The sequence below is a fragment of the Magnolia sinica genome, chromosome 4 (assembly GCF_029962835.1).
Source record: "Magnolia sinica isolate HGM2019 chromosome 4, MsV1, whole genome shotgun sequence".
Lineage (NCBI taxonomy): Eukaryota > Viridiplantae > Streptophyta > Magnoliopsida > Magnoliales > Magnoliaceae > Magnolia > Magnolia sinica.
The window spans coordinates 89,259,445-89,282,347 of NC_080576.1; the positions used below are offsets into that span (position 1 = coordinate 89,259,445).

Here is a 22,903-nt window from a genome sequence, read left to right on the forward strand (position 1 = left end):
TAAATCTAAGGGTATTTACAAATTAAAACTTTTTAGGCATCCAAACACCCCTTAGGTCTAAGTATTTACAACTTAAGTTTTTTTTTTTTTTTTTCACTCACATGAATCAAAAGGCAACTTAGTAATGCCATGAGGAATGTGATATTCACACCTTATTTGGTACCTTGGATTTGGTAGTAAATGGGTGTATTTTGGATCCTTACTCTTGCTCCGATGGTAGACTCTCAGGAGTTTCAACACCATGTCAAGGGTTCAAGTATTCATAGGTGGTGAAATCCCACTAAGGTGTGAGTGTGTCGAGGTATGTGTGCATGTATAAATAATAATAATAATAAAATATAAAAATGGGTCTATATATTTTAAATCCAAAGAGTTGTTTTTCATATTTGGCAACCTTGGTTTTGGAGGTAAACATAGTTGGAGGTATTTCAAATCTACTTTCTTGGGGTGTTTTGAAACTTTAGCAAAGGTGTAATCCAAAGGAAATGGATTTTTTGCCTCTTTTTTAAGGGCACGAGAGTCACAAATGTAACAAATGTCTATAGGCTATTAATCAATTAGATGCATGGTTGTCCAAAACAATTCAATTATTAGTTGCAACACTAAAAGCACATTAATAGAATGATCTAGACCATCTAAACATTGGACATTTAAATGGACACTTAGAAAAGATGGGTGAATCGCTTGTTTGTGATCCTTGCATTTGTGTCTCACTCAAGGGTTCAAAATTTCTTATTTTTTTGGCCAAACTATATATTTTATTGGGCTTATTACAATTATTCTATCAAATATCACACATACGTGCATAAATGCAAATTAATGTGGGATACGTAAGTTGATTTTAATCATCTAAGTCCAGTGAATATACCCACAAATTCCTGTATCCTCTAGATAAAAGCTTCCAAACAGAATATTTGAATTCAAGTCCATTTCAACCAAGAACCTTGGTTCCAATGTAATTGTGATTTGAATTCCAATGTATTCCAAATCCAAGCTTCCGAACGGGCCCTCAATTCTAACCGATCCAAAATCCAAAAAGCGGCTGATGATTTGGAAGGCTGAGATGGCCGATTGTGTTGGTCACCACCATTTAGAAAATCGGCAATGAACTACCACGGTAGCACAACCATCGTCAGTACAAGGTATTGCATTGAAACGTGAAAGCTGCCAGCGACCGCCATAGCAATCGAAAGAAAGAGAGGTGGGTGCCCAAGTTGAAGCCATGGGGAGATCCGTTGCCCTTTTCCACTTGCTCCGCTCACATTCCAAACATCTCTCAACGCCACGCTTTCAAGCAGGTCTCTCTCTTCTCTTCCATCTCCATCTTTGCTGGCCGTAATTTCATGTGGGCCCAATTGAGGGTTTTTTTTTTTTTTTTTTTTCCGTTTTTTCTTTCATTCTTTCTCTCTAACTATCTAATCTCCAGTCGATAAAAATTGAACAATTCAACTTTCAAATGTTATAATATGTATGCAATATCATCAACTCCATCTCTATTCCACTTTCTCAAATCAATGAATAGGAATTAGGGGTGCAATGGGTCAAGCTGAGGGTGAACCCAAGCCCAACCTGACCTCAAGAGTACCCAACCCGCAACCCACCCCGACCCAAATTCCAATCCAAGGAGCCAAACCCGTACCCAACCTGAATTCCTCTATACTCGTTCCAGCCTGTAGCAACCCAACTCAACCCGACCTAACGGCATGCTGAACTAACTGACCCAAATTTTCTCATCCCAAACCAAACCCAAATTCAAATTGGGTTGGCATTTCCAACCCGACCTGACCCGACCCGAACTCAGGTTGGATCAATTGGGTTCGGGTTGAACCGAATCCAAGTTGCAGCCTTAATACGAATATCCTTGTTATAAATGTTGGGGTGGCTATAGGCCGTTTCAGCCTGTGAGTTCTGAGCCTTGCTAAATTTAGGTAGTGGTAGTGGGTCGGGCTTGAGGTAGAGAATGAAGCTGGGTTTTAGTAAATGGTTGGTTTAGGGGTGAACCCTAGTCGGTGTTGGGTTGAATCCTACCCGACACAACCTGCCCCATTTAGGTTTATCAATGGTCCAGGTGGGACTTTTACTAACTTTACCATTTGTACTGCACCAACGATTTGCAAATGGTCACTCTATTTTCTTTGTTTACTTAATAAATTAGACAAGTATTGGATCAATTTGAGCAAACTTTTGATTTTGGATGAACCATTTGTCTGTTTGATCCACCATAAAGATCTCCTAGTTAGGATTGTCGGGCTCGGTTGAACCTGACCCAATTACAACTCGCTTGGTCAGTTGGGTCAGGTTTGTGCTTAGTGCATTGGCATTTGCGTAATGGGTTCGGGACAGAATTCTTGATCCGTTTAGTAAACGGGTTGGCTTGGGCTATCCTAGACCTATCCTGAACCTAACCAATTGCCTGCCACCCATATTCAAATACGCATTATTGTTGCACGCGTGTAGGAGGGTCATCTAGTTAGATAAAGACCAAGTAGTCATCAACATCGAATGTGAAAAAGTTGTCCAATATGCTGTGAGGGTAATTTGGCTGGTGTGATTTTTGTTGTTTGTCCCACTGTATAGCTGGCCCAATAAATGAAGTTCCTGTCATGCATGTGTACCACACATAATCAGCAAGTGCTTGATAACTAACTTAGATATTTTTATTCCGCATTGGATCCTTAATCTTGCTCGGGCGGTAGACTTTAGGGAGTTTCAACACTTGGTCAAGGGTTCGAGTATCCATAGGTGGTGAAAACCCACTATGGCGTGAGTGTGTGGGTGTGTGTGTGTGCGTGGGTAAAAAAAAAAAAGAGTATAGTGGTAGTAATTATTGAGTATTTACCTTGCATGAAAATCGTAATTTTATTTTCCCCCTTTATGTGTCATTGAGATTAATACAATCCAAGTGCACATATTGTTTTAGAAATATAATCATTGGAGCTCATTCCTTTATTATGATATGGGTGATGGATACTATTCAATTGCTTGCATTATTCATTTATAGCACAGTGGATTGAGTTGAATAGCAGCGTATTATAAATTGGTTGTCAACTTCTACTGCTGCACTTATTTTAAGCATGAGTGATTTAGTCAGCAAGTCAGTCTAGACATGGCGTTTTGGGTGGAAGAAGATTCTGTAAAGGAGGAAGTTAAAGAACTAGCGTTTGAAATGGGAAGAGATAGAGCTCTGGGCCCCAGTGGCCTTTTCTTTTGGTGTCTACCACTTGTTGTGGAGAGTCATGAAAGAAGATCTTGTGGGCGTCTTTAAAAGGAATTTCATTCTTGGTTGAAGCTAACCAAAGATATGAACTCTATTTTCATTAGCGTCATCCCATACAAAGAAGATGCGATTGGGCTTAAGGATTCTAGAACAACAAACTTGAGAATAGCCTTTGTGACGTGATCGTGGAAGCATTTGATGAATCCCATACATGAAGTTATCAGCCTGTTTCAAGGTGTGTTAAAAGATTGGCAGATTCTCTATGGGACCCTCATTGTGAATGAATGCATCCTCTGTAGAGAGGTGTTGCCCATTGGAGAAACTGGCCTTAGTTTTCAAGATGGGTATAGACAAGAAGCTATGTTGGATGGGTATGGATAAGAGTGTTAGAATTATGATACTGATACAGAATGTTGGATCTGCTGAACCAAAAAATAGGACTCCTAGATTCGATAAGTATATTTTAACTAATTTTAATTAAATATTTTATAGAAATAAATAAAATAAAAGGTACCTTTATGCAGAACCCAATATAACTATTGCATTAGCAAATTTGCCTCTTTTTTTTTTAAAAAAAAATATTTAACTGAGGAATCATATGGTATTCATTATTTAGACTTGTGTTGTAATCATTGAAGTATATATGCAACATGTAACTTTGATGGGTAAATGCATATGGTTCTTTTGAGCATTGCTCAAGAACCTATATGCATGTCAACGTCCAGATTCTTCTGACATGATATGTCTCCTACCTAGAACAATCCATGTAACAACCTATACACATGTAGAATAGGAATTTGTGGACTATAAGCCTCTCTAATTGTGGTTTAATGCAGAAGATGGTTTAGGGAAATGCTTTTCTACGACATCTTTTCTTGAACCTCTTGAATGCAATGTGAGATGGATTCTTTTCTAGTTCGAGGGTTCTTCATGAAAGTGATCTTTGTTCCCAATTCATTGTCATGATCATGGTGTAAGGCCTTTAGATTAGAGGGTTCTTAAAGTGAAGAAGCATAAGCTTCACTAGTTGTGGTTTAATGCTGAAGATGGTTTAGGGAAATGCTTTTCTACGACATCTTTTCTTGAACCTCTTGAATGCAATGTGAGATGGATTCTTTTCTAGTTTGAGGGCTCTTCATGAAAGTGATCTTTGTTCCCAATTCATTGTCATGATCATGGTGTAAGGCCTTTAGATTAGAGGGTTTCTAAAGTGAAGAAGAATGGTCAATTGAAGGTTTTCTGGTCTGTAGCTTCTATACAATTATCTCCCATCTCCTGTTTGTGGACAACACACTTGCGCATAGTGGGCTTGTTGCACCTAAGAGTTGATGATGTGCATCATGGTTTGTAACTCCTCATCTCCTTGCTTCATCTCCTTCTCCTTATTCCGTTTCTTCTTTTTCTCCTTCTCCTTCTCCTTCTTTTGCTTCTCCTCCTCCTCATCTCCTTCTCGTTCTTCCCCTACATTTTATCTTCTCCTCCTCTTCCTCCTACTTCTCACCCTTCCCCTTTTCCATTCTCCTTCCTCCTCATCTCCTTTTTCTCCATCTCCATCTTATTCTACTTCTCCTCCTCCTCCTCCTGCATTCTTTCCGAATTCTCCCCTTGCAATCTTCTTCTCAATCCTAATCTCCATAGGTGCATGTATCCAGTTTCACATTCTTCTTCTTCTTCTTCTTCTTCACATTCTTCTTCTTCTCCTTCTCCTCCTTCTTCCTTCTTCTACTCTTTCTTCCCTTGCAATCTCTTCTTCTTCTTCTTCTTCTGTTGATTCCTCATTTCACATTCACAAGAACCAAATCAACCTTGATCATAATCTTTAATGCATGCATCCTAATTTCTGTAGGTGCAATTGGACATCCCCTAGTGTCACCTTATGTATGACCCAAGTGCTCCTTGAATCTAGTCACTCATATGAGTTCTCTTCTTCTTTGTGTTGCCAACTTCCTTCTTTCCACATTGGCAATCTTTTCTTCTGTTGTTCATTTCCTCATTTCACATTCAGAAGAACCAATTCACACCTTGGTCCTAATCCCTATAGGTTCATGTATACTAATATTTGTAGGTTTATGCAGAAATCCCCTGGTTTTACCTTTGATATTTATGAATTATGACCCAAATGCTTCTTGAATCTTGTCACTCCTCCAGTATGTAGGAATCTCCTAGTTTCCCCTTTAATATTATCCAAATGCTCCTTGAATCTAGTCACTTCAGATCACGCATTCCCATAGTAGCTGCACGTGACTTTAGCTCTATCATGTCCGACTTTCTTCCATGCAACCACCGAATGCTATTTGCACATTCATGAGACGTTATCTTCAGCCCCATGGTCTTGCTTGCTACTTGCTAATCACATGTCATTGCAAGTCTACGGTTATAAAAGTATGATAAATATTATGTCATGAATGTGAAACAGATCATAATAACTGGACATTTTACAAATGAGCTGTCACACTGGTCCCTGTCACATCAATTTGTCAAGTCATATATTTGTGATTCAAATATAAAAAAGATAAATATACTGTTAGAAGGCTAACTGCTAAGGCTGACTTTAACTTACTACTATATTTAAATAACATAAAACATAAAAAATAACTTATATATATATATATTAGTAAAAGTTATAACATAGAAAGAACTATGGTTATCAACATTAAAAAAATAAATAAAAATGTGACCACATGTAGATAATTTTGGGGCAAGCCTATCAATATATCAACTCTAGGGCCCATTTTGTGTGCATCATAGCGATATTCGTATAGGAATGACACCATTAGCATACGGTATTTTGCTTTTCGCACGTTAACCAACCATGCAAGCAAGATTATTGAATAAGAAGAAGAAGAATGTGAAATGGGGTCTACCATAGTCCATAGTGTGTATATGCCATGCAATCCATTTATCTAACACTCTCCACAAGATTAAGTGACTCGCTAGAAGTCAAGCAATTCCAAATCTCAAGTGGACCATACCACATGAATTTAGATATGTTCGGTATACTTTTCTAGTATGCCCTATGGTGTGGCCCACCTTAGTTTTGGATCACCCTGATTTTTGGGATCAAGGTTGAACATCATGTGTGGCTGATGGACGAGGTGAATCGCATGTATGTTTCCCACACATGGTACTTGGTTAGTAGCAATCACCACCCTATATGTATGTTGATTCATGCTTGCATTCTAAGTTCCCGAAGGGAAGGGAATTTCAGTCAAGTTGCTCTGGTACTGTGTGGTGGTTTATACACATGAGTTATAAAATTGTACTAGTGTCAGAATAAACCGTCCCAACTAGGGGACCTATTATAGATAGGATGTAAACACAAAATCTCATGTGTAGCACAATATTAGTCTTTCGATGTCTCCAATAGAGAGAGTTAAGAAAATAAATAAATAAACATCTATATTCAATTCATCAAGAACCCGTTCTTAGATGATTTTTGGGAGTCGTCTATCTAGAGTGAGGCATGTCAATGGTCTAGTTTACATAATTTATGCCTTTTTAATGAGTTATACCATTTTATCGAATAGAGTCTAAACTTTCAAATTTATACATGAATAGCAAACAATGTAGTTGATACTCTTAGTGTTGTACCAAACATGAAATCTCTATTGTAATTACAACTACAATCATCATAAAAGAACTTTATTAAGGCAAAGCTATCCGTACAATACATATTGCATACCAAACAGACCCTTAGAAGCTCACAAGTCCAGAAAAATTAATGTGGAAGAAACAAAGAGAAAACATTAGCACTTTTCAGGATTTTTAATAAAAAATTAAAATAATTTAGAGTTCAATAGATCTGTGGTCTAATCCATGGATTTGTGATATATGAATTGATTTATAAAATGACAATGTCAACGTCAGTGCCCTATGACGCTGCCTCCTCTTCTATATTCAACTCAAGTTGGCCATCTGCTCAATCCAGGTCATTTGACTTTATCCACTTGTAAAATGGGTCCTCTACATCTTCTAGGTATGCACGATGACCGATCATCATTAAATCCAACAGGTCCTCTTGTGCTTTTCTTGTGCCTTCTGCTTGTAACAGCCCCTCTTGAAGCTTCATATTGTAGTGATAGAATGCTAGATTCTAAAGCCTCTTATAATCTAATGTTCTGCTTGTTCATGTATATGAGAGAGAATGTGCTCCATTTTTGCTCACATAGTGATGAAGACGCCGTTTGTGTGAACACACGGATAGCTAGTCGCTATAATGCCTCGTAGTTGCTCCCATACATGGCCCATTATTCTCTTGTATAGTTGGTCATTTTTTCATTAGTTCCAAATGTAATTTTATAACTTAAAAAGTAATTTTTAAGTTTTAACTAATGCAATAATTCACATGGCATCATCGTCTTCCTCAACAATCTTGCGGCCATGTATCCAAACATGCCCACTGCATCTGGTAGGCGAGAACCTGTTGATGGCATTTAATGGTAATTTTCAGTATAAAGTGTTGCAAGAAGCTATGAACTCAGACAAGAGTTATATGCAAACCATGCTTACCTTGTTCTCAATTTGGCTTCCCCTGGAAAGTTGGGAACACCCAATTATGAATTAACAATACACCGTGCACCCAAGGATTTTCACCTACTAACGACTTTGAGGAGTGGCGTCCAACCGCTGCATGTAGGGATGGCCCTAACATCCTCATAGACATCATGCAGTGCCTCTTTAAGCCGTTATCCTTGCTACGTCTATGACTGTAGTGGTACTTGGGATTCAAGTATGTTGAAATCCAATACAACCTACATATCCACATATTAGTATAAGAAAAGAACCATACAAGTCTATTTATGCAAGCAATTGGTACAATATTGAAAGATAGAAAATTAAATCTAATTACTTACCAACCTTGTGAAGTGGGTGCTTTTCCAGTGGTCATCAATTCTTTCATGCACCATTTATATGAATTCCGGGCTTTAGCCTCTATTACATCTTTGATTACTCGAATGGGCTTGTACATGGAACATCGATGTATGTTTCATTATCCACCATCCTTAAGATTGCATATATGGGTTTCAAAAAACTCACCACATTCTGCATGCAGTCCAAGAAGGAGCAGCTCAAAACAAGCTCCTCAATCCTTCATGCTACTTTTTTGCTGCTTTGGTTTCACTGTGTATACTCCTTAGAGCTGAAGAGCCCTCTTAGCCCTTGTTTGTGTTTTAGGAAGCTGTTCAAGGTAATGAAATTTGTGGCAAACCATGTCGTCTCAGGTTGCACTAGATCCCCTCCACACCTCCCCCACATCTCGGCTAATAGCCAGGTGTGGTTGTAGATGGAATTTGTAATTGCCCAAGAATCAACAATGACACTCTTCACTAGTAGAAGCCTATCTCCTATTTGCTTCAAGCATCAAATCTACTAGGGATCCAATACAAGTTGTATTTCTTCATTAACTCCTCTGTCTTCACAAATGCGCTTCCATTGCCTATGACAAACTTTACCACAAGTGTTAGGAGATAACAAGCTTAGGAGGGTTTTCTTGTGGAGGGGGTCGGAAGATGGTAACAAGTTTCACCTTTTGAAATGGGAGGAGGTGTAGGCCTATGACCGAAGGCGGCACGGGAATATGGGACTTGCGTAGGATGAATCTGGCTCTTCTCAGTAAATGGTTATGGTGGTTCAGATTGGAGGAATGGAGCTTATGGCATAAGGTAATTGCTAATAAGAACACTCTCCAAGATGGGGGGTGGGAAGTGACGGAGTCCTCTCTTTACTAGGCTTCTAACATGTGGAAGTCAATAGTGGCTAAGATTGAAATTTTGGAAAGGAATCTCTTTTTCCTTTGGTGATGGTATCCGGGTCAAGTTTTGGGATGATACTTGGTGTGGTGATTATCACTTGCTTCAAAACTTCCCTAATTTGGCACACCTTTGAAAGGCTTGATAGTGGTGGATTGCTTCTCTCACTGCTGCTCAGTGTGTTGGACGCCTCCTTGTAGGAGGAATCTTCCGGACAACAAGCTAGATGAGTTTGTTTCCCTTATGGGCCTGTCTGCAGCACGTTTTTCCATGGGGGTAGTCGACTCTATGGTGCAGAGTGCTCACAGCTCGTGTCGAATCTCGATTAGATCTTTTTGCTAGGTGCTTTTTCTTTATCAGATAAGTTTAGAAGGGATCCATGCATATCATTTGTGGTTCTACGGTGCCCTCCTATGGTCGCCTCTTTCACTTGGTTGGTGGGTAGGAAGAAGGTTTTGACGGTAGACAACCTCTAGAAGAGGTCCATGACTATCCCGAACAATTGTTGTTTGTGTACACAAGTGGCCAAATCTATTGATCATCTATTCGTCTCGTGTCCTTTCACTATCAAGGTGCATACACATTTTATTGCTATATCTGAGATGTCTTGGGTTATGCCAGGTACGGTGAGGGACCTCCTTTGAGTGTGGTATGGGGGAGGTGTGGGAAAGAAAGATGGGGCGATATGGCATCTGATTTTGCCCCACCATGTGGTCAGCTATTTGGGGCGAGTGGAATAGACGGTATTTTCATAACTCCTTAGGCTCAATCAAGGTGGTAGTGGCTTCAATTAAGGTGTATGTGTCTGAAAGGGCAGCTCTTTTGAAAGATGTGAATGATTGTGATTGTATTCTTTTTGCCTTTGGGTTGTAATCCCTGTGGGTTCTCCCCTTCGTTTTCTTTTCCTGTCTTGCGGGCCTCTTTCTTTCTTTTAATGCATTTTCAGTTCGTTGCTTTTAAAAAAAAAAAACACGTTACCATCAAGGTATCCCAACTTTTTTAATCCCATCAATAAACATTCGAGCTGACTTGGAGCATTCAAGATAGTTTTCTCCATCAAACTTCATGGCAGTAATTTGCAATCTAGGATGTTCAATAACACTAGAGCCCAAGACTGCCTTCGAATTTGTGACAGTACAACTTGCACTTAAAGAGTTTCCTTCACTAAAATTGCCAGATTTATCCATTGCAACACCCAAAGATAACAATCATCAATCACCAAAGATAGAGAAAAACACCCAGCAACACTTCCTTCTGACCATAAACTCAGATCATGAGGAGCAGGAAAAAAAAAAACTGCAAAAATACCCTTGTGCGGCAGCACTATAGCACCCAAAGGAAAAAAGACCAGAAAAGCTTCAATCCATGACGGATCTGCACACTTGAAGTTTCATAAGTTCCATATTAATGATACGGACCGTCTAGATGTGGCCAAAGCCTACAAAAGACCTTCACTTGTACCTTACACAACGAAAATTAGAACCTGAGTTTTTCTTGTTTTGTCTCTAGATGTGGAAAAAATCCTATACTTACCAATATGTCTTCAAAAAATCTCCATTGATCTTCTGAAATCATGCTTTCTTAGAATGTGTAGTTTTTCTCCGTCAAGGGGTGAGGGAGAGAGGGAGGGACATTAGCATGTGTGCAACGTAGACATATTCTACCGATATATTATCCGCATGATTAGTGCAACATTGACATATTCTACCAATATGTAGACATATTCTACAATAGTTTGGATGTTGTTTTTGGGTAGGGTTGAGTTTGGACTGTATTTAAAGGTTGGAGAATTTGATATAGGGATTTGTGTATGTGTTTTGGAATAAGCTGAAAGCTGAGATGGATGTTGGTTGGGGCTTTATGGGTATTGGGTAGTTGCAGTAGAGGTTTTAGGTGTGGCAGGATGAAGCTTAGGTTTTCAACTGGGATGTTTGGGATTAGGATATGGAAAATCAACATCACTCTTAACTAATTAGTGGATGAAATTTTAAATCAAATTTAAACGAATAGTATTATGGCAAAAAGCCAGTTGTTGTGCACTCTTCTTGTTGCAGGAAACAAGAACTGGACAGAATGATTGTTGCTCGAACAAATTAGAAGCAGAAAATGACTTCAGATCTACTGATTGATAGGTTCAATGCAGACAAAAAAAAAACGAGATTTGATGAATCCCAGTAGCTGATTAGTACAAGAATAGATTTTGATCAGAAAATTGATTGTTCAAAAATTAAAACAAGTGAAGATGATGCAACGACATGAAGATCTAGCATCTAAATTGCATAAACTTGAAAGCACTAACTAATTTAGAGTTCACGATCCTCGAAGATGACATGATACAGCTTCAGTCCACTCCAAAATCTGCAATTATCAGAAAAATAACAACTAAAGTGTGAACTATGTGGCTTCACACAAACCCAAAGGTGTTGCACCAAGGTGCTTATATGGGATCATGCCAATAAGAACTTGAATCCCATAACAGGAAACCAAAGTAAAAACAGCATTCTTTCATTGAACTAATTTGCTTTTCCAGACATGTGCCATACACGTAGTAGTCTTAAACAAAGATGAAAATTGCTAGTCCAGCATGGATTGTTAATAGATATAGGAAAACTATCTAAAAGGATAATGATAATGGATAAAGGAAAAGCTGTTCTATAGAAAGCTATCCTAAAGATCATCATCATCTAAGCCTCACTCCAACTAATTGGGTCGCCTATACGAATCCTGTTCTGCTATTCCACTCTATCAAGGGACATAACTTCAGTTAGACCATAGTTCATCAAGTCTTTTTCTTACCACCTCCATCCACGTCCTTTTGAGCCTTCCCATTATCCTTTTAGAGCATTCAATTTGCACCCTCTCCCTCCTAACTGCCACAGTTCTCCATTGCACATGACTAGATCATGTATATGTACTCTCTCTTCTTATTACCTATCGGTGCTACTCCTAACTTCACTCAAATGCATTCATTTCTAATTCCATCCTTCCCTGTTTTGCCACTCATCCAGCTCAACATCCTCCCATAAAGCGTGGCTGATCTTATAGCTATCTTATAAAAACTCTCCTTCAATTTGATTGGTACACGATGATCACAGAAAACTACAAAGCCACATCTCCATTTCTTCAACCCATCTTGAATTGAATTCTATGGGCAACTTCCTTCTCAATCTTCTCCACTCTCATGAATTGTTGACCCAAGATATCAAAAGTGATCATTTTGAGATACTTTTCATCATCAATATAAACTAATTCCTTGTTTCCACTCCTATTATTAGTAAAATTGCACTCAATATGCTCTGTTTTAGTCTGACTAATTTTAAAGCCTTTAGATTCTAATGCATCCCTCCATTAAATCTCTACCTTTGTGTTTACGCCCTCCCTGTTTTGTTAATAAAATCTCCGTCATTTGCAAACAACATACACCATGGGATCTCTTTCTACAGGTGCCTTGTTAACTCATCTATAAACAATGCAAAAAGGTATTGGCTCAATGCTAACCCCTGGTGCAAGCCTACAGTAACTGGGAACTCTCTTCTCTCCACTGACGGTCCTCACTTTTGTTACTGCTCGCTGATACATATTCTTTATCATCTCAATATATCCTCTTGAAACTACTTTATTTTCCAACACCCACTAGGTTAATTTCCTAGGGAACCTATCATATGCTTTCTCTAAGTCAATGAAGACCTTGTGGAGATCTTTGCTCTCCTTATATTTCTCCATCAATTGTCTAGGTAAGAAAATAGATTCAGTGGCAAACCTCCCTGGCAGGAAACCAAATTTATCTTTTGATACATTCGTCTCATGCCTTGGACAATTAAGAAAGAAACAAATCTAATACAACTACTTTCCAATATGTGTGTCAAATTAGAGCACAAATTGTGTGGCTTAGATGGGATCTACTATGTGATTTCTTTATCTCCTCTCGTTATTCCTTTTTCTTCTCAAATGCCATCACGTCATATTAAATAAGTTTTGGGTTGGTCTTCAATTACAATGCTTCGTACATCTAGGAGGCTAAGAACAACTTAGATTTGAAGAACATCCATTGCTATCCAAAGCATGATTGGTTGAAATCATATTTGGAGCTTCCATACTGTCAATTTTTTCATGTTGATTGTTTCATCAAATGAATACAAGGAAAATAGAAACGACCAGTTATTTAAATATCGGTGTCGATGCAAGTATCGCAACGTTGGGATGCAGAAACATATTGGTATTGCGTGGAAAATATTGCATGTATCGTTGTTCTTGGAAAACATTGGGAAATTGATCAAAATTTTAAATGAAACTTCAGGGTATGTTAAAAAAGATTATTACACACTTAAAACTCAAAAGATTACAAAAAACAAGGACATGTAATAAGTTTCCTTTGTATAAGGTCCTAGATTAGGCGTTGTCTATCTAACAAACGCGATGCAATTATATCCATAATTGGTTCATATCATTTATAAATCATAGAAGACATGTATGAAACAAAAATGTCATCTCAAATCATATCATTTACGTACATCAAATAATATCATCTTGAAAATTTTCGCAAAGTTTAATTATTTAAAAAATCAATTTGTATATAAAAATCACTAATATTTCTATAATTCATAATTTATTAGCACATTGAATGTATTAATTAATTACACTAAATTTGTCCTATAATGTATAGTGCATTTACTTTTAAAAATATATATTTTTTAATAATTCTTAAAATGTTTAGATATATCTTTTAAAATAAATAAACGAGTGTGGTTGATATTAAGATTATCATACACTCATCAATACATAAATATTAGGAACAAATATTAGTTGTTTAGTGTATTTTTTAAAATATTATTTATTTATTTTTAATTAAAAATTCCAAAATTCCAAAAACTTTCTTCAATCTATAGATTAGCCTACAATCACTCTTATACGATTTTTCCACACTCTAATTGTGAGTTAAATTGGTGAAATCTAGGAAATTTTAGATTTTCTCCAAATTCCCTCATGTTCCTCAAAAGAGAAAATTAGGGGTAAAAATCCATAATTGAGCATGCAAAACATGCAAATTCATTGATTTCTTAGTTCCACTGGTACTAAGAAATTTAAATAAGAGAAACCAATTTAATAACAAAAACTCACCAATTGGGTTCTAGTATCACACCGCTTCTGCTCTTGAATTCTCCACCCAAATCCCCTTTTCTCTTCAAACAAATTAAAAGTACTAATCAAAAGCAGCAGCGTCCACTCCCCCAATATATATATATATATATATATATATATAAGGTCTTCGGGATTTTGATTTGTGATTTTTTTTTTTTGGATAGTATTGGGTGATGCTATTGATATTTAAATAATTGAGGAGGACAGCATTTGGACTTCAACCGGTGCATTTACACCTGCAGCATATAATACCAAGTAACTGATAATTTACACTTCTGGCATGTAATACAAAGTTTTTAGTGAGCTGCATTCAACAAGGTAAGTGGTTTCTTCCTATAAATTTATCTCTCAATGGAAAGTGGGTGTGTTTTCCCATAGGGAAGGGAGAAACTGCTCTTAAAACATGAATATGTCCCTATCTTATTTGGATGGAACATTCATTTACGATAGGAGTTCTCCATTTGAATAGGGCTGTCTTAAAAGTGAACATTGTGTTGTGCGAATGCTCTCTGCTCTACGTCCCTACTGCGAATGGTACTCCATTAGATGCTTCTGGACGTTACATGGCCTAGATCCCAGGAGAGAGCATGGTCAAATTTTAGGACCCACTGACTACCATCTCTGATTCTCATTCATGTGTGCCATAGGATCACCTCCTCAATATATGCCCAGGCACAATGTTTTCAATATTGATATTGACGTATGTATTGCATCCCTGGGATATGGAAACATATCAGTTATCGCATGGGAAATATCAGATGTATTGCATAATGTTTTGCTGTTTTTGGAAATTGGTCAATTTTTCAATGAAACTTCAGGGGATGTTAAAAAAGACAATTACGCACTTAGAAATCAAAATATCATTTTTTAAAAAAATGAGTGCACATAATAAGTTTCCTTTATATAAGGTCCTAACTATGTGTTGTCTGACAGAAGTGATGAAACTTTATTCAAAATCAATCCATAGAAATGGATTAGATGCGGAAGATTTGACCCGGGGGGGGGGGGGGGTCTGGGAAATTGGATATCATCAATATCCAGAAGTCACGCAACTTCCTGCGGGTTTTGTAATGCTAAGGTGTGATATCGATAATATTGCCTGATTTGATACTGCAAACATTGCCCACGCACACTGTTCAGGAAAAGGATGTCTAGGAGGTGTCATCCAAATGCAACTGTGACATCCATGGAGGCACAGACACCATGGACACCCTTGTTCATGCACCCAAACGCAATACGTTGACTTCCTTAAACAAATTGTCCGCACATCCAACGGACCACTGAGTGTGCATTTGGGTGTTACTTTAGGGTTATCAATAATAATAATAATAATAATAATAAGTTACTTTAGGCGCATTGCGTGGAATGGCCATTGTTCTAAGTTCATCTACCAGCTGCATTTGCCATTTTGAGCCAGTTTGACTGACCTTTCCATTGACCAGCCTTCTGGATGGAGTTTCCGCATGTTCCAAACAGAAGACTATTTCAAAACACAACATGGCACTGTTGAAATATTGCTAAATGCAGATTTGCTCACTTATCAAATTGGGTGGCAGTTGCTCCCTGCAACCAATAACTCACGGAAGATGGCCTTCCATCATTATGTATGCAGTCAACTGTGTCTTGGGATTCTCTAAAAGACAAAACCCCTGAATGTTCCACAGCTAATTTTCACTGAAAAAGCTAAACGTGACTTTGTAGAGACGAGAAAATTTCTTCCCCCTAACAAATATAATAACTGTTGTGTGTGTGTGTGTGTGTGTGTGTGGACACACACATGGCCAATTTTGTTACAACCATTCATTGTTTACAAGTGATAGATAACATGGTTAGAATTATGAAACCATAGTGCTACTTTGGAATCATAAGCAATATGAAGAATCTATCAAATAGATGTTTCAAGATGATGATTGGACCTATTATGTTTCTCTGTTTAATCTTGATTGCCCATTTTCCATGGATTGGATGTTTAGGATAATCCCATTTGCATGATTTTTTTTTTTTTTTTTCACCCTGGTTTGCTCCTAGTTGTATGAAGGAATGAATGGTTGAAACTGATGGTATGTCATCCCATGCATCATTCAAAAGCTTTGAGAACATTGCGAATGTCCTCATGAAGGTGGTGATGTTAGGAAGACCCATATGGGCTTCTAATATATCTACTTGAAGCATTTTTTTTTTTTTCCCATTGTCTATCAGCAGGCCTCCATGCCCATAGGAGTTTTGGAGCACGGGAGTCATTCTCAACTGTCAGGCCCCCACTTCCAAACAAATATGAGCACATGAACTTCAATCATTTGGGTACTCAGAAAAGATGGGCTTCTCAGGCTTCTCGGGAGAGAAATGAAGAGAATGACAGCAAAATCAGCATCGGACCACGTAGAACTGCAGACATCAATGAGGATGGTAAAGACACTGGAATCGTGTATTATGGGCCAATCTCATCAACCATCAAGAAAGTGAAGCTACTCTCACTCTCCACTTGCTGCCTTTCGGTGTCTCTCGGTCCTGTCATAACCTTCATGACTGGGCCCGACATGAACGTGATTCTGAAAGGTGCTGTTGCGTCTTCTGTTATATTCCTTAGCGCTTCCACAACTGCAGCCCTTCACTGGTTTGTTAGCCCTTATGTTCACAAGCTCAAGTGGCGGCCTGGCTCGGATAGCTTCGAGGTAGAGATGTTGTCATGGTTGGCGACGCACATTCCAAAGACAATCAGGTTTTCTGATATTAGGCCACCAGAAACCAACAGGCCTTTTGTGACATTCAAGGCCAACAACAGCTTCTATTTCATCGATTCCGAACACTGTCAAAACAAGGCTCTACTGGCAAGGCTGACCCCCCAGAAGAAACCAGCTCATGAATCAGCCTTCAAGAACTTGTAATTGATCTGGACTAGACTCTTGAATGAGGGTCCTTTATGGGAACTTTAAGATCAATGGCAGGTAATTCTTGTTTAACTCAAGTTTACAAGTTTTGGAGAAGTGGAGGATGATCACTGCAGCTGGGTATTGGCTCTGTTGGCAACATGGGACCCTTTATAGAGCCGATTTTGGTAGTTTTGTGTTGCTCGATTTTGAAACTTTAATCTAAGGTTAATACAGTTTTGTGTTGAGATTTTATCATCCACAGTGATTTGTGATCCAGTTAATAATATAAGCAGACAAGTAAAAAAATCATTGATCATTGGCTTGAAAATGATGTGCAGTGGTCCAAAGCACATTTGGCTGCATGGCCAACTTCCCATTGATGACAAACCAATCTACTTCAGCTGTGTACAAAGCTGAAAACAGAAACTACGTTAGGTAGGATTCTCTCCCTCCCTCGGCTATTATCAATTTCATTTCAGATGGGAAGTGATAACAACTTTTAATGTTTCAATTTGTTTGGATCACATCTGGGGCTGTTTGGATCCATTGGCAATATTTTAATTTTCAAATTCATTATATTTTATGTAATTCATCTGTTTGGTTTCCTTAATTTACTAAATTTACTGATTTCAAAATTAGAAAGGGGGCATAAACAGTGTACGTGTAAATTTGAAAAGAAAAATAGAAAACCAGGATGGTCCATTCATGAGGCAGGCTACACCATTGGAATTAATGCATAACCAATAGCCTAACTCAATGTATGTGTTTGGCTCACCGCTATGATCATTATGGCATGGTCCGCCCTTTTCAGGGTGCAGATGTTCCACTGAACAGGAAGTCAGTGAGTACTTGTATGTCAAGTTATACAAGGTAGGGTGTGGCTATTTCTTTTTCTTTTTCTTTTTTCTTTTTTTCTTTTTTCCATAGGTACTTGTATCTGTGAATTTCATGGCAATTATGGACTTTGGAGACATCTGATATCACTGGTGAAATGGTTGGCCAGCCCACAAGAATGAAGCTGACTGCGTGAACCCAAGCGATGCCAACAGCAAGGACTCGACGGTTTGGCCGACTTGACATGACTCGAACCAAGTTACTTCCCTTACGAGGTAAGATTTGTGTCACTTTATATTTATTTAGATCTAACTATTTTAAATATTTACTATTCTTAATATTTCAATTTATAATAATTAAATATCGAGTTGAGTAAGGTCTTGAAGTCAACCTAACCTGGCCAAACATCCAGTCCATGTTTTCAGGTTTTAAAACTGTGCTTTCTATACTAGTATGGTGAAACCTACTTCACATTGGTGGTGTTGCATAACAAATGCAAGGACTTGCTTTAGGAACCAACGGTGCATCCGTTGATGCAAACCCGCCCAGAAAGGGCTTCACTTGGTGGGACCCATGAAGGACCAGGACCCCTGCCTATCAATTGCCAGGTTGGAACAACTGGGGCACATGGCTGGTGGATCACCCATGTAGGAAAAATTGGGGTTTTCACTAAAAAGGAACTTTTTGAGGAAAAGACATAGCCAAACACTAAATTCTGAGAATTGCTAGGAAAGTTCTCTCCATGAGTCAAACATGTCCTTAACGTTCCCAAGAAACATAAAAGGTGAGGAAATTTAGGGCCCGTCCGATACCGCCCAATAAGTAACTTTTTAAACTTAGTGAAGTCAATAAGGGCCTGTTTGGATTGTAAGTTGCTTTAGATAAGCTACTTATTTCACAAGTACCTTATCTTAGTTTCTTGGATGTTAATAAGGGCCTGTTTGGATCTTAAGTTGCTTAAGAGAAGCTACTTATTTCACTAGTAGCTCATCTTAGTTTCTACTTATTAAGAAGATAAGTATGTTTGGCAAATAATATACTTATTAGCTTCTCCTCTTTTGTCTCTCTATATGCCTCTCTTCAGCAACTTATGAAAAGTAGAAAAGCTAAAAAAATGAACCAAAGTGATTGTGTACTATAAGTAAAAAAGTTACTTATAACTAACTAATCATAAACCAAACTTATCCGAGATAAGTGATTATCTTTCACTCTCTCCTCTCTCTTTCCATGTGATGGATGGTACATATCAAAAGAGGCCCACATGACAGGCAATCCACATCAAAGATGGGACCCACAAGATGGACGGTCCACATCAAAGGTGGGCCCCATATTATGGATGACCCACATTAAGGTGAGCCCACATTATAGATTGTTCATATCAAAGGTAGGCCCCTGATGATGAATGACCCACAATGTAAAATGGGCCCTGCATGGATGACTCAAATTGAAGGTGGGGCCCGTACGATGGACAATCCATGTCAAAGGTCGGCTCCACATGATTAACAATAACATTATAGGTAGGCCTCACATGATGGGCGGTGGATATTAAGGTGGCTCCACATGATGGATAATAATATTGAGGGTGGGCCCCACATAATGGATGGTCCACATCGAGGTCAGCCCCTAATGATGAGTGGCATGCATCCAAGATGGACCCTACATGATTGACGACCCACATTGAAGGTGGGCCTCACATGACGGTCCACATCAAAGGTGGGCTCTATATGATGGGCGGTGGGCATCGAAGGTGGGCTCCACATGATGGATGACCCACACCAAGGTCGGCCGCACAGTGGATGGTCCACATTAAAGGTGGGGCCCACATGATTGGCAATCCACATCAAAGGTGTGCTTCATATGATGGGCGATGGATATTAAAGGTAGGCCCCAAATGATAGACACAACCCATATTAAGGTGGGCCCAAAATGAGGACAATTCACAATGAAGGTCAGCTCCTAATGATGAATGACCCACATCCAAGGCAGGCTGGCTTGATGGACAGCCCACTTCGAAGTTGGGCCTTGCATGATGGACGGTCCACATTAAAGTTGGGTCCACATGATGGACGACCCACATCCAGGATGGATCCTGCATGATGGATAGTTGGCATTGAAGGTGGACCCCACATGATGGACAGTTCACATTGAAGATGCAGCCAAGGTGGGCCCAACATAATGAAGAGTCCACGTCAAAGGTTGGGCCACATGCCACATGATGGAAGGTGGATATTAAGGGTAGACGGGACAAACTTGAGTGATAAGTACTTTGCAGCAATGTTGCTAACTAAAAATACCTTTTTACTTTTTTGTTGATAAATATGTTGTTTAATAAATATACTTATCTGCAGACCAAGTAGAAATCAAGATAAGCTACTTAAGGCATAAGTGACTTACAATCAAAATGCCCCCTTGATTCACAAAACAAAATCCCGCATGAAAAAAATGTCCAAAAATATAGTCAATAAAAAGATTAAGTATGGCAACATCTTCCCATTCAGCGAAGAAAAGACAGGCATTCTATATAGCTAGGTTCCTCTAATCGTCTGTTTGGATACAAGGAATCCAAGGAAATTGAATGATTTTCTCTGTTTGAATTGTCAAGAGAGCCATGGATTCCAATAGTTTGCAAAACTAGAATGCGAGCATTGTATAAGGGAAACAGATTTTCACTTACCATCCAAATAGACCTTACCTTCATAATTCACCGGAGTACAATCTGTGCATACAAACAGATAGTGCATCTGCCATCCACAATAAGGCCCATTAAATTGATGGCTCACATGTTTCTAAATGAGGAAGAAGCATTTCATGATACCTTCAGGAGTAGTGGAAAACATCCTTCTCCCATTATCAGGTGGGCCACAATGTCAGAAACACGTGCACGGCGTATTTGTCAAGTTCCTTTCAACCATCAGATGGACCACCGGATTAGTGGAATGACTTAAAATTTTATGTTCATGGTGATGGGATACACTTGATGGACGGCTTAGATGTCACTCACACCAACGTCCCATATTTGCACGTCTAGTGGACAGTATATGGATGCATTTTTCAAGTGCCCATGCTCTCTGCCCGAACCTGCACCATCGATGGCTTTTGTTTCAGGATGGCTTGGCTTATGAATGGATCTATAAATGATCTGGAAGGTTTAATGACTTAACTGCATGCCATGAATTCAAATTCACAGTGTATTTTCCATCATGCTCTGCTAAAATATTGGAATTTTTAAAATAAAGAAATAAGTGTAAATGATTCTGATAGCTGCAAAGCTATGCCATTTGTATGGTCAACGAACAATGGATAACCGCCCACAAACCTCCAAATTCATGTGTGAATTTTATGGAAACTGAAACTAAGGGCCTGTTTGTCTATGCTGATAATTTTTACTTAATGAGGAATGCGGAAAGCGCTCAACATCTAGAAAGCGGTCTATAAGTTTTTGCTGATTTTTTTTTTTCGATGAAAGAAGCCTAGCTTAACGGTGAATCCATAATGTGCTCTATGGACTTTAAAAAAAAAAAAAAAAAAAAATTCAAAATTGCCCCATGCGACAAAGATTTTCTCATTTGCATAATCAACAATCCAACTTTTAATGTGTTGCACTTTTCTGTGCCCACTATGATTTATGCGTTAGATCAACACTGTCCAGATTTTCTCCTTTGCGTAATACACTATCCAACCTTTAACATGTTGCACTTCTCTGGGCCCACTATGATTTATGTGTTAGATCAACACTGTCCATCAACTTTTCTCCATCATTTTAGAGCATGGTCCCAAAAAATAGGCACATCCAAAGCTCAAGGCCACCACACCACAGAAAGCAGCGGAAATGGAACGACTATCATTAAAACCTTCCTAGGGTCCACTATGAAGCTTACTTGCCATCTAACCTCTTCATAAGGTCACACAAACCTGGATGAAGGGAAAACACAAAAATCAGCTTGATCAGAGCTTTCTGTGGCCCCAAGAAGTTTTTAATGGTAGGTGCCCAATTCCCACCATTTCTTATAGTGTGGCCCACTTGAGCCTTAAATCTTCATTGTTTTTTGTCTTATTTCCTAAAATAATATGGAAAAATGGATGGATAGTATCGATAAAACATATACATCATAATAGGTTCCATAGAGCCGTCTCTAGCTAGATCCTTGTGGGGGTAGTACGCAATCCCCGCCTGATTTGGTTGGAGCGTATTAGGTGACGCCGAGGTGGGTGGGACCCCTGACTGTGGGGCCCACTATGATGTATGTGACTACATTCACATCATCCATTCATATTGAAAGCTCATTTTAAGGCATGATCCAAAAAATGAAGTAGCTTTAAATCCCAGATGGACCGTAGTAAAGGAAACAGTGGTGATTGACCATTAAAAAACTTCTTATGGGCCACAAAGCTTTGGATCAAAATGATATTTGGGTGGTCTCTTCATTTAGGTGTTTGTGACCTTATCAACGGTTGGATGGAAATTAACATCTCGATGGAATCCATGAAGTTTTTAATGGTGAGGATTAAATCACGATTGTTTCCTATGGTGTGGTCCGTCAAAAATTTGTGTCAACTTCATTTTTGGGATAATGCCCTAAAATGAACTTTTAAAATGGTTGGATGGTGTGGATTTAAGGTACACACATCGTTGTGAGCCCCACAGTTAGGGTCCCACCCACCTAGGTAGATCCAGGGTCTCATTGTAACGCCCCGAAAATTGGCACCCAAGCACATAAACTCCGATCTTAAGTTTCCGGGTGTTAAGTAAATGAAAATGCATGTGTGATCTCATTCAGATTCACATTCATTTCACACACGAGCAATCAGAATAGCACAATTCAAATTAACGGAGCCAAGGTGGGGTAGAGATAACAAAAATCAATAAATATAGGGCTAACAATCAAAGTATAATTTTAAAAAAAAAGTGGTGTCCACCCAAATATGGATTATACAAACCATAATATACATACCCAAGACAATTAAAGTGTAAAATTTTCAGTTTTCGCTCAATCCTCTAAAACATAATGGTAGTGGCACAACCGATCTAAGTCTACCCGTTCGAGGTCTCTCTAGTACCTTCATCAATAATATTACCTGATTAGTGTTTTAAA

General features: G+C 38.6%; 1 protein-coding gene across 2 annotated transcripts; it reads left to right on the forward strand.

Annotated features, from left to right (window-relative positions):
* Window positions 1–1,131: 1,131 nt before the first annotated feature.
* LOC131243353 (uncharacterized) lies at window positions 1,132–17,221 on the forward strand. 2 transcript variants are annotated; one of them, XM_058242653.1, is made up of 2 exons: window positions 1,132–1,298; window positions 16,306–17,221. In XM_058242653.1, the coding sequence occupies exons 1-2, from the start codon at window positions 1,223–1,225 to the stop codon at window positions 16,989–16,991; spliced, it is 762 nt and encodes a 253-aa protein (XP_058098636.1). In that variant the 5' UTR covers window positions 1,132–1,222; the 3' UTR covers window positions 16,992–17,221. The 2 variants fall into 2 exon arrangements, with proteins under 2 accessions (XP_058098636.1, XP_058098637.1); XM_058242654.1 differs by having other exon boundaries at window positions 1,133–1,298; window positions 16,309–17,221.
* Window positions 17,222–22,903: the final 5,682 nt, after the last annotated feature.